This window comes from Petromyzon marinus, chromosome 11 (genome assembly GCF_048934315.1).
Source record: "Petromyzon marinus isolate PM22_M1 ecotype Great Lakes invasive population chromosome 11, UKy_Petmar_22M1.pri1.0, whole genome shotgun sequence".
Lineage (NCBI taxonomy): Eukaryota > Metazoa > Chordata > Hyperoartia > Petromyzontiformes > Petromyzontidae > Petromyzon > Petromyzon marinus.
In genome coordinates this window covers 12,965,217-12,977,745 of record NC_133677.1, presented here as the reverse complement: position 1 = coordinate 12,977,745, position 12,529 = coordinate 12,965,217, and the positions used below count along the sequence as shown (strand labels likewise).

At 49.5% G+C, this 12,529-nt stretch overlaps 1 protein-coding gene across 7 annotated transcripts in view; it reads left to right on the top strand.

Annotated features, from left to right (window-relative positions):
• Nucleotides 1–12,529, top strand: part of LOC116941202 (nucleolysin TIAR-like) — a 104,569-nt gene that overhangs the window by 48,706 nt on the left and 43,334 nt on the right. The window contains exon 1 of one of the 7 annotated variants that reach the window (XM_032951983.2): nt 4,964–5,175. The exons of the other annotated variants lie outside the window; for them this stretch is intronic. Coding sequence (XP_032807874.1) covers nt 5,160–5,175 — 16 coding nt within the window. The 5' untranslated portion in view covers nt 4,964–5,159. Of the gene's footprint in view, nt 1–4,963; nt 5,176–12,529 lie in introns of those variants that run through there. 7 annotated transcript variants of the gene reach the window in all.

Here is a 12,529-nt window from a genome sequence, read left to right as displayed (position 1 = left end):
TAGTAACTGTTACCACGGACCCGGCGCTACAACATCTGCCCGGGTCCACGTGCTGGAAGACTTGTTGAACGGAGATCGTAGACGAAGGGTTTCTTTCCCGGGATGAACAACCCCGGTCCCTCTCGGGACCCGGCTTGTATTCTCTGTTACATTCTCTGTGGCGTGGCCGGCTCCGTCCTTGGCCACGTCCACCTTCCAGAATCGTCGGGAAGGATCTGGGTCCCAATCACGTGACCCCCCCCTAGCCCCCTCTTGGGGGGGCCCCCTCTTTCAACTTAACCGGTCACGTGTCCTCCCGGGTCAACCAGAGTGCCATGGCCTCACGCAACCTTATCCTTGGGTCGGCACCCACACACCCCGTCCTGTAGGGCCGGCACTGCACTTACAGCGTGGTGCCATCCAGCGCTATTATGCAGCGCTGGCTGGCCGGTACTACACCCACAGCATGGTGACATCCAGCGACGACACGACGTCTATATAGAAACACTTGGGGAGGTCTTCATCCAGCCATAGATTGATCTTTACTGATGAAATGTTGGGGAAGGTAGTATTAGATTGCTATAACCAAATAACCCTAAATGTTCCCAAGCTTAGCCGACCGTGGAAGCTCAGCTGAGTTGGGTCTGGCAACATGGTGGCAAGATGTTAACTCCCTTGTCTGGTATGCAGGAGGTCTTGGGTTCAACCCCGACGCCTGTATATTTGTAGTTTGCGTGTTCTCCCCACGGCTGCGTGTTTTTCCTCCAGGTCCTCTGTTTTTTTTCCCTCCACACATCAAATCAGGATGCGCTTAGAGTATTTGGCTGCTATACATTTCCACGTGATAATCCACTTTGTTGAGCTATCATTTGTGGCCAGGTTGCTTCTGAAAACTAGCTATGTATATAGCTCAGTCTGTTAAATTAAAAACAAAGTTTCTAGTTTTAGTACTGGCCCTTACCAGTTTGTTGTAGGAACGGGGCTAGCAGGTGGCCAGGAGATGACAGGGTTTTGTATCACGCCCTCCTACACATGAGTTTTCTCTGGGTGCTTGGGTTTCCTCCCACATGAAAGCCGAACAAAAATTATTTGTATTGACCAGACATTCCGATGCAGGACCCTCCTCTAAATTGTTGTGATTCAGCGAGGCTCTTCTGGGTAAAATCATGTTGACATGTGCTAAACCCAGACTGTACTGTGACTATAGTTGTTTATTGTGATACTGGCTAGACACGATTAGTCAACATCGTTGATTAGATCTTAACTTTATTAATTTAGCACTGGACTACATGGCTCCCTGAAATAACCTAAGGTGGGATACAATTTTGTACAATGTTATGAAACATTAATAAAGTGTACGTTTAGCTTGCGTAGCGTACAATGTACTGGAGTACTATTTGGACAAAACTGTAATGGGTGGGATATTTCATACAAACCACGGCCGATAGATATCACCTGTCTGAACATAATTCATGGGCAGATAAAAAAAAGATATGAAAAACATTGGTCGGTGTTTATTCCTGATCCGGCTCACCTGCACTGTTGCACGTGGTGTGACTTTTTCTCAAAAGTACCTTGTGGCTTTTGAGAAGATCCTCAACTGTTTCAATGTAGTGTGAATGGCCATTTCACTTCGGGTATCGCTGGACCAACCTTTACGCCGACTTAATGGGGTGCCACGGTGGCGAGACGTTCACTACCCCGCGTCGTATACAGGAGATCGTGCGTTCGATCTCCTGTATACGAGGCGAGGTAGTGAACGTCCCTGGCGCCTGCTGTATATTTGGAGTCTACGCGTCGCTCCTCCCCCCGTGGTCGCGTGGATTTTTCTCCGGATTGCGTGGATTTTCCCTCCCACGTTTCGAAACACGCGTTTTAGAGTATTCGGCTGCTATATATTTCCACGCGATAAGCCACTTCGTTGAGCTACCATTTGTGATGGCCAGGTCGCTTCTGAAAAAAGAGCTACGTCGCTCGGTGGGGCTTTATACCTGGTAAAGTAAAAGTTTGTTTTGTTTAAAAGAGTTGAGTGAAGACCCACCGTGAGATTTACAACCACCTCCCCCCCCCCCCACTCTGTTGCCGCGAACAAAGCGAATGAATTCACCGCATGCCCGCCGCTCCATACAAATGGAATGCTTAGGCGAGACTAAAATGGCGTGGTGGTTTCTTTTTCACGTTGCGCTGAGAACGAAACTGCACAGACGTGTGGACTGGAACTTTGCCAGCATCTGCCGCTGGGGTAACTACGGCGGTCGTGTGCCGTTCCTTCAATCGGTTGCGTTCCCGTCTTCTGGGAGTTGTGTGTCCGCGTCAAAGGGTGTCCGTGGGTTTTGTGGCGCGCTAATGAGGACAATATTCTAACACTTTGTTTGCGTTTGTTCTTGCCCATTAGTGGACACGTAACTTGACGGAATGGTGGAGAGCGGTGCTTTTTTGGACAAGGCAGCTCGTGATTGGTGTCTTTCGTAAAACACAAATGTTTGTCCAAGCCACTCATTAATCTGATGACAAGTTTTCTAATCGGCTTATTGAACCAACCGCATTTTGAGCATACACTACCCTCCCGTGTAAAAAAATAAACCCCATACATTTAGAGATTCATTATGGGATACACTTTAACAAAGTTTTTACTCGGCAGTGGTATTGAAACACGCACAGAATGTTTTTAGCATTGTTACAGCACATAACCCTAGATTTCGTCTAAATTAAAACAATGGGGCACAAAACGTCGCAGCTTAATTAGGACTTGGAACGCGAGGGTGAGAAAGAAATAATTTAAAAGTGTGGAAAACGCCATTTACTCTGTAGGGGAGGCTCCAGGAGGCATTGGTGTGTGTGTTCAACACACACCAGGGGTGTAGCGATGTGTGTGTGTGTACGTTGGTTACACACATACACCAGAGGTGTAGCGGTGTGTGTGTATGTTGGTTACACACATACCAGGGGTGTAGCGGTGTGTGTGTATGTTGGTTACACATACACCAGGGGTGTAGCGGTGTGTGTGTGTATGTTGGTTACACACATACACCAGAGGTGTAGCGGTGTGTGTGTATGTTGGTTACACACACACCAGGGGTTGTAGCGGTGTGTGTGTATGTTGGTTACACATACACCAGGGGTGTAGCGGTGTGTGTGTGTATGTTGGTTACACACACACCAGGGGTGTAGCGGTGTGTGTGTATGTTGGTTACACACATACCAGGGGTGTAGCGGTGTGTGTGTGTGTATATGTTGGTTACACACATACACCAGGGGTGTAGCGGTGTGTGTGTGTATATGTTGGTTACACACATACACCAGGGGTGTAGCGGTGTGTGTATGTTCAACACACACCAGGGGTGTAGCAATGTGTGTGTGTGTATGTTGGTTACACACACACCAGGGGTGTAGCGATGTATGTGTATGTTGGTTACACACACACCAGGGGTGTAGCAGTGTGTGTGTATGTTGGCTACACCCCTGGTGTGTGTGTAACCAACATACACACATCGCTACACCCCTGGTGTGTGTAACCAACACACACACATCGCTACACCCCTGGTCTGTGTGTAACCAACATACACACACACCGCTACACCCCTGGTGTGTGTGTAACCAACATACACACACCAGGGGTGTAGCGGTGTGTGTGTGTATGTTGGTTACACACACACCAGGGGTGTAGCGGTGTGTGTGTGTGTGTTGGTTACACACACACCAGGGGTGTAGTGATGTGTGTGTATGTTGGTTACACATACACACACCAGGGGTGTAGCGGTATGTGTGTGTATGTACGTTGGTGAGTGTAGTGGTTAGCGCTACGCTGCGCTACGAACCCGGCGACCCGAGTTCGATTCCCGTTCACGGCCACCAACACCGGTGACGATTATCAGAACCGCTGCTGGGCCTTCCCTAGGTTGACTCAGCCTCAAATGTGTACCCGGTGCGTTGTGTAAACCATCACCATTAGGGAGACAAAGGCGGTCTAGCGTGGTGTTGGCCACACCCACCCCCTCGTGTGCCGTGCCGGCCTTGATAGGTGCTCGCTAACAGCACTTGCCCCAACAGTCTGTTGAGGCTATACGGGGGGAGGGGGGGAGAATCTGTCTTTGTAGACTGCCTCTTCTGTCGTCACGTGCCATCAGCGAGCTCCTCTTTTTGCCGTGTGCGTTACAAGAATACGCTACAAAAGTGTGCCGTCTTTTGTTTGAAACATAGCAGCTTCATTAAGATGTGCAGCGAGCCACTTGGAACGCGGAGGGCGAGAAAGAAATACTGCTCGCAATCTTGATTCGAAGCTTTCGTGACTACTGCAGGAATCCATATTCTTTGGTTCTTTCGGTAAAGTCACGTAGGTAGAAAAATAAATTAAATCACCAAGTGGGCAAAAAGACACTCTTCCCCCATAACAGACACTTGCTGTGGTTGTCCCGCCTGATAGACGGCCGCTTGTGTTACGCCCGAAACGTCGTGATGTAATTGTACTTTGTTTCTACCGCCGTGACTTTTACCGAGAGAACCGAAGGACTGTGTAGGTGCTGCTTCGCCGACAGCACTTGCCCCGGCAGTCTGTTGTCACGTCTACGCGGCGGCAGGCGACGATGTCTCTCTGTCTCTGTGTCTCTGTGTGTGTCTCTCTGTGTCTTTGTGTCTGTGTGTGTCTCTGTGTGTCTCTGTGTGTGTGTGTGTGTCTCTGTGTGTGTGTGTCTGTGTGTGTGTCTGTGTGTGTGTCTGTGTGTGTGTCTCTGTGTGTGTCTGTGTGTGTCTGTGTGTGTCTCTGTGTGTGTCTCTGTGTGTGTGTCTCTGTGTGTCTGTGTGTGTGTCTCTGTGTGTGTGTCTGTGTGTGTGTCTCTGTGTGTGTGTGTGTCTCTGTGTGTGTCACCGATGTCATTGGCGAGCCTCTCGGGGTATTTCTTTCGCCTTCCACCCACGGGGGGCGGGGTGGTGGGGGGGGGGCGTGGGGGGGGGCGGGGGTCGGGGGGGGCTCTCAACAAACTCCCCGCTTCCTGTTCCGCACAAAATGGCCGGGCTCAGTGTAGCGAGCCGCTAACTCCTCCTCATCATCATCATCCTCATCATCATCCTCCAGCCCAGCCGTGAAACTAAACTCCGTGGCCCCCGCTGGAGCTGCGTCTTGAACGCCGGCGTGTGAACACCTCCTGTGTGGGGGGGGGGATATTTGAAGCCTTGTTGGGGGAATGTCGAAGCGACCAAGTAGGTAACCCCTCTCTCTCTTCATCTCTCACCTCTTCATCTCCTCTTCATCTCTCACCTCTTCATCTCTCACCTCCTCTCTTTCCCTCTCCCATCGCTCTTTCTCTCTGTCTCGTTCGCTCGCTCGCGTTCCCTCCGCAGCGCGCTCGCTTTTGCGTGTCTGTGTGTGTCTGTGTGACGCGTCTCTGTGTGTGTGTCTGTCTGTGTGTGTGTCTGTGTGTGTGTCTGTGTGTGTGACGCGTGTCTCTGTGTGTCTGTGTGTGTGACGCGTGTCTGTGTGTGTGTGTCTGTGTGTGTCTGTGTGTGTGAGCGTGTCTGTGTGTGAGCGTGTCTGTGTGTGTGACGCGTGTGTGTGTCTGTGTGACGCGTGTGTGTGTCTGTGACGCGTGTCTGTGTGTCCGCGTGTCTGTGTCGCGTGTCTGTGTGACGCGTGTGTGTGTCTGTGTGTGTGACGCGTGTCTGTGTGACGCGTGTCTGTGTCGCGTGTCTGTGTGTCGCTTGTCTGTGTGTCGGGTGTCTGTGTGACGCGTGTCTGTGTGTCGGGTGTCTGTGTGACGCGTGTCTGTGTGTGTGTGTCTGTGACACGTGTGTGTGTCTGTGTGTGACGCGTGTCTGTGTGTCTGTGTTTGACGGGTGTCTGTGTGTGTGACACGTGTCTGTGTGTGTGACGGGTGTCTGTGTGTGTGACGCGCGTCTGCCCTGTGTGTAATAGTTGGTCAGCGGTAGTGTCTGTGTGTATGTTTATGAGTGTCTGTGTGAGGGAAGAGTGTTTGTATGCGATTTTGTTGCACGAGTGTGTGCGTGGCTGTATTTGTGTCCGTGGGGGAGCGGTGGTGTAGCGGTTAGCGAGCGCTGCGACCCGGATTCGTACTGGGCCTCCCCTAGGTCGACTCAGCCTTAAATGAGTACCTGGTGAGGGAGAGACAAAGGCGGTCGGGCGTGGTGCTGGCCACCCGCTCGTGTGCCGTGCCGGCCTTCGTATGTGCGACTCGCTAACATCACTTGGCCCCCCTACAGTCTGTGAAGGCGATACGTGGTGCGTGCGTGTGAGAATTTAGACGTTTGTTTGCCGTGCTGTTCGCGTCGAGGGTTCTTCACGAGGGGTCCTGTGTAGCCCTGTCAACGCGGACACACGCACACACACCGAGCAAAAGATCCACGCCAAATTGTATGAAAGATCCGGTGCGGCTGTTGGAAGCGATCGTCTTGAAGAGGAAGCTCGCGGCATTGTTTAGCGGCGTCGTGAACTGTCGGCGGACGAAAGTTACTCGATCCGCATCTCGCGTTTGGACACGAGAGAGGTCTTGGTGTACTTTGTGACGTGTGCAGTCTGTGGCCGTACTGTACACAGGTGCAAGTATTTAGGGTGGGGACCGTGCGTGCTGTTGTGTGCACGCACACACACACACAGCTATTGTGTGCAGACTGGTTGGTCGGCCTCGGGAGTGAATCGCTTGCCCCTGGGAAGCAGTAGCAGGAAACCGTGCAAATGTTATCTGTCCAGACTCCCCCCCTCTGCTCGCTGCGGCCGTGCTGCTGGGTGTTGAGACGGCAAACCTCTCAATGCGTTCCTGTTGGGTGTTGAGACGGTAAACCTCTCAATGTGTTCCTGTTGGGTGTTGAGACGGCAAACCTCTCAATGCGTTCCTGTTGGGTGTTGAGACGGTAAACCTCTCAATGTGTTCCTGCTGGGTGTTGAGACGGTAAACCTCTCAATGTGTTCCTGCTGGGTGTTGAGACGGTAAACCTCTCAATGCGTTCCTGCTGGGTGTTGAGACGGTAAACCTCCAAATGCGTTCCTGTTGGGTGTTGAGACGGCAAACCTCTCAATGTGTTCCTGTTGGGTATTGAGACGGCAAACCTCTCAATGTGTTCCTGTTGGGTGTTGAGACGGTAAACCTCTCAATGTGTTCCTGTTGGGTGTTGAGACGGTAAACCTCCAAATGCGTTCCTGTTGGGTGTTGAGACGGCAAACCTCTCAATGTGTTCCTGTTGGGTATTGAGACGGCAAACCTCTCAATGTGTTCCTGTTGGGTGTTGAGACGGTAAACCTCTCAATGTGTTTCTGTTGGGTGTTGAGACGGCAAACCTCTCAATGTGTTCCTGTTGGGTGTTGAGACGGCAAACCTCTCAATGCGTTCCTGTTGGGTGTTGAGACGGCAAACCTCTCAATGTGTTCCTGTAGGGTGTTGAGACGGTAAACCTCTCAATGTGTTCCTGTTGGGTGTTGAGACGGTAAACCTCTCAATGTGTTCCTGTTGGGTGTTGAGACGGCAAACCTCTCAATGTGTTCCTGCTGGGTGTTGAGACGGTAAACCTCTCAATGCGTTCCTGTTGGGTGTTGAGACGGCAAACCTCTCAATGCGTTCCTGTTGGCACCGGTGACTTGCCATCGAGATGCTTAGCTGCGCGTTCAGGAATCGTCCCCCCGTGTAGCTTTTCGTGTGTTTCGCTTGTGAGAAGCCCGGTGGTTTTAGCGTGTGTGCGAGCAAACGCCCATGTGCTTGTTGTTGGCTTGCGGTGTGTACACACTCGAGCGAGGAGTCAGGAGGTGCAGTCCCCTTGGCAAGTGGGGAGCGGTGGTGTAGCGCGGTTAGCTCACGGCCAACACCGGTGACGATTATCTCAACCGGTCCTGCGCCTCCCCTAGGTCGACTCGGCCTCAGATGAGTAGCTGGTGTTAGTAAACGTCGCCACTCGGGAGACAAAGGCGGGCGGGCGTGGTGCTGGCCACCCACCCTCGTTTGCCGTGCCGGCCTTCATAGGTGCTCGCTAACTGCACTTGTACCCAACAGTCTGTTCAGGCAACACGCGGGGGTCTTTGTCTTTGCAGTCCCTGGCATGGGAGAGAGAGGGTGGGGGGGATTAACAGACACATTTTTAACAGTGGGGCAGATGCCATTTGTTACAGTACATGCCGGTAAAAGTTGGTGTATAACCCAGGCCTGCATCGCCCGCAGGTAAAACCAGCCCTCAAACGAGCACCAGCACCTCGCGCGGCTGTACATCCGCATGAGGGGGGATGAAGGCGGCTGGCTGGCTGGCTCTTGATGCCTGATGTGACACACACGGCCATTCCGTGCCATGTTTTGTGCACGAGTGTGCCAGCAAAATGCTAATTAAACTTGCGTGTGATGAAACATAGGTTTTGAAATGGATTGAAAGTGCTTCCACTGATCAATTATAACTTTACTCAGGTGAATTAGCATGTGGCATCACTTGGTAGCAGAGTTTGGCACGCTGGCTATTCAAGCAGTAGATTGTAAAATGCGACCTTTGGCTGGCAATGTTTCAGAGCATCAAAGTGAGTGGCCTTTACAGAGCGTGTAACAATTGTGTGCGAGTAGGCAGCTATGTATTATTGTTAAGACAAAACAGGAACATATGGGGAGAGCTCTGGAGAGCTGCTCTTGATGGTCGTTAGACTCATCTTTTACAATGGCTAGACATGTTGGAAGAGATGAGAGTAGTCACACTTAACCCACCACACATACACATGACCTGCCGATCGACTGGCGTTACCCATGTATACTGCTGGGTGGACAGAGGTGGAGGGGGCTTAATCCTCTTCCACATTTTTAAGTGCCATCAATTAAAAACCGGGCGACTTGGATAGCAAGTCCCATGTGCTCACGATTAAACCATGGCAGCAATCCTAGTCTTTAAAAGCATTAATCGTTAAATGTTATTTGCGCACCCATTTCAGCGACATTGTAATTTGTTAATACTGTCTATAACGCCTAATCAGCGTGGCATGCCACTGAATTGTGCTGCTGCTGCATACGCTGAGGCTGCTTGAGAATGATCGATCATCTCATTGCACACAAAACGCACGCGGAACAAGAGCTGGCAGACAGCACATCATGGCCGCACTCCTAAATTTAAATCGGGTCTCCTGCAGTTCCTCACTTGCTATGGATTTTTCACGCGTGAGCTACCACTTTAAAAAAAAAGATGTTCTGGCGGGCCAAAAGAAAAATCTATCGGAGAAAAATGTGATTTTATTACAATTATTACTTTATGGATTTATTTGGTGCTGTGTTGGTTTTGGGTTGTCTACATTTTTTGTACGGTGTCAGCCCTGGTATGTACAGTGTAACAAAGATTACGTTAAAATGCCTGTGGCCATGGGGTCCTGAAACCTGAAAATGCACGAACATTGGGTTTAATATGATCTCCATCTTTGTTACAAATTCATGGGGTTTTTTTTTATTCCGTACAAGATATTTTTTTGTGATATACACAGTCGTGTAAAAATAAAATAAATTAAAACGTTACTGTCAGAGAGGCTCGCGACTAGCCCCACTCTCCCATCGAGTGGGCGGTTCGATTTTGACATCCATCCGATAATTTCTATTGAAGTGCTGTCTGACTTAAAGTGTACTCTCGAGATAACATTTCCCAGAGTCAGGTGACTGTATGGTGGTCGGTAGGTAAGTAAAAACAAGTAGAGGTTAATCTTATTTGGTTCTTTCGGTAAAGTCACGTAGAATGAGAATAAAATAATAAATTAATAAAATTCAACAATAAAATTCTCACGACGTTTCGGCCACAACACAAGCGGCCTTCATCAGGTGAAGGGACGAGACTGTTCTGGAGGACAGCGCTTATTCTCATTCTACGTGGTGGTGACTTTACCGAAAGAACCAAAGAAGATGAATCCTTGCAGTCACGAAAGCTTTAAATCGAAAAGCAGAGGTTAAGCCCTGCAATTTCTTGCTCACGCCACTGTTTGCAAAAGGGCCTCCGTTGGAAGGAAGTCTGCTAGAGAGAGAGACCCTCCCTCCAGAGTGTTGGCCTTCACTTCCATGCGAGTTCGACTTGAGAGTTACAGTATATATATACTTTACCCCTGCCACACGCGACCTGCCAGTGCCCTGCCACACAAGACCTGCGAGTCCTCTCACTGATATACCCATTTCTACTGCTGGCGGGTAGAGGCGCGTGTGTTTTAAAAAAAAACTTGCCCATTGTTTTAAATTGCCACACCGGGAGGTCAAATCGAACTGGCGACCTGGGGGGGGATGCAAGTACAGTACAATGTTCTTACCATTACGCCGTAGCAGCATCACCGCCGGTATGATGGTATTTCGGCTTAGAGATCTAATTTTGCAATGTAAAAAAATATTACCTTACCAGAAAACGAGATGAGCTGGTCTAATTTGGCCGAATGAAGAATGTTTTAAACGAGCACAGGCAGCCGGGCGTGTCTGGGGGGGCCTGAGTAGCAAATAAAAAAATCTAAAAATTGTGTAAACTAAGACTTGTCCTAACTGTGATTCCATACGGGAAATCACGTAAGTTCCGAGAACTTATGGGTGGTCAAAACCAACCTTAAGACCGCATTAATACACTTGTCCTCTCAAAAACACAAAGACCCTCCCCCCCATAGCCTTAACAGACTGTAGGGGCAAGTGCTGTTTGCGAACACCTCTGAAGGCCGGCACACGAGGGGGTGGGTAGCCCGCACCACGCCCGACCACCCTTGTCTCCCCAGTGACGATGTTTACATACTGCACCAGGTACTAATTTGAGGCTGGGTCGACCTAGGATAGGTCCAGGACCGGTTTGGATAATCGTCACTGGTGTTGGCACGTGAGCGGGAATCGAACTCAGTTCGCCCGGTTTGTGCGCAGCGCGCTAACCATCACACTACCGCTCCCCACACAGACACAATCACAAATACACATACAGAAACACGCGACATAGCCACACTCCCAAACACACACAAACACGTGTACAAAATCGCGTACAAATGCTCCCCCCAAACAGACGCTCATAAATACAACAAATCCCGCTCTTCACAGACCGTTAGCAAGCACCTATTAAGGCACATGATCGATACATAAATACATGCAAACACAGACATTCCCATGCGAAGTAACAGTTGTATACATTCACTCTCACACACTTGAACAAATTACGTAAAAAGAAAACCCGGTGGCCATGTTGCATAAGGACTTCAGGATGGCCATGTTGCGTGGGGATCGTCTCCCTGGCAGCTGATTGGTGTAATGCGAGTGATGACGCAATCCCTACCGCGTGCGCCCCAGCATCACAATATCGCTAGTAAAACGCAATAATACTCTGCGTTTAGATGTACGCAATATCGGATCCTACGACAATCGCTGCCTGGCGGATTTTGCACGCATTTTCTTTGCCTGGGCCCCTGGTTACTGCTGCATGCTTTTGTCAAGGCAGCCCAGGCAAAACTGGGCTCGCCCCTACTCTGTTTTTACATTTCCTGTTGCACCTTTGCGAACAGTGATTACTTATTAAAGTGCACACACCACTGCGAGGCCTTTAATACCAACGTATGCGTGTGCATATGGAGTATTTTGGGGTGGTCATTGCATCGTCTTTCAATTCTTCGTTTGTGGCACCGCCAACCATTTTGGAGTTCAAGGCGGAGGGAATCCAGCCTTCGACTTAATTTCACATTGCCCCCTTCGCCACAGGTTCTACCGCTTTGAAACAAACAATATTAATCCGTCACTGCAAACAGCTTTGCAGTGGGAATCGGGTACTAAAGGGCAATACTTTAGACCTGGCAACATCGCTGTATAATTTTAGCAAGCCGAGTCATCTCTTGTCTTTCAAGTAGTTATTAATTTACAGTCAATGCATACATTCCTCGTGCGATTAAAGTTCCATGTCAACTAAATTTACGGCTCACCAAAGGTGCAATGAAGTTTGACTGAGGCTATCTAATTATTTAAGTAATCAATTACTCCTGATTTCTCTGTTCGATTACTCGATCGGAAAGCGTGTTAATAGCTGGAAAAATAAAGTCTCTCTTCCCACGTGAGCTCGATGGGAGGTGATGTCAAGGGGATTCCGCAATGCTTGGAGGAGTGGCTTGTAAGGGGTTTCCTGCCTTCAGGAGGTAAGATGTCAGGGCCGCCGCCAGAACGATTTTGTGGGCTACAATTTTAATCCACCACAAAAACAAGTCGTTGATTACAATTGTCACTTTGCTTGATGGGTGTGATCGACTATTTGTCTGGGCTGTTTTTGGAAGAGTCCCTGTTTTTTAGCCCCTTGGTATGGAAGGCTTCCACACCCCAGTTGTAGTTTATGCAAGTTCGCACGAGGGCTCACAAAGCGTGTATTCCTCAACAGTTTGATCTGGACGAGGAGGAGATGCCTGTCTTGCATGTGCTAATTTGTGTTGAGATTTTAAAGCTTTCTGGTCCTCAGAAAGTAGCAGACCATTTTGTACCCACTTATTGTCTATATAGGACAATTGTCTGCAGTTGTTAGGTTACACGTATATCTTTGGTTTTCAAAATCGTTTTTTTTATCTTTAGCTTTGAATGTGATTGTATAGTCCCCTGGTACTTACGTGTGACGT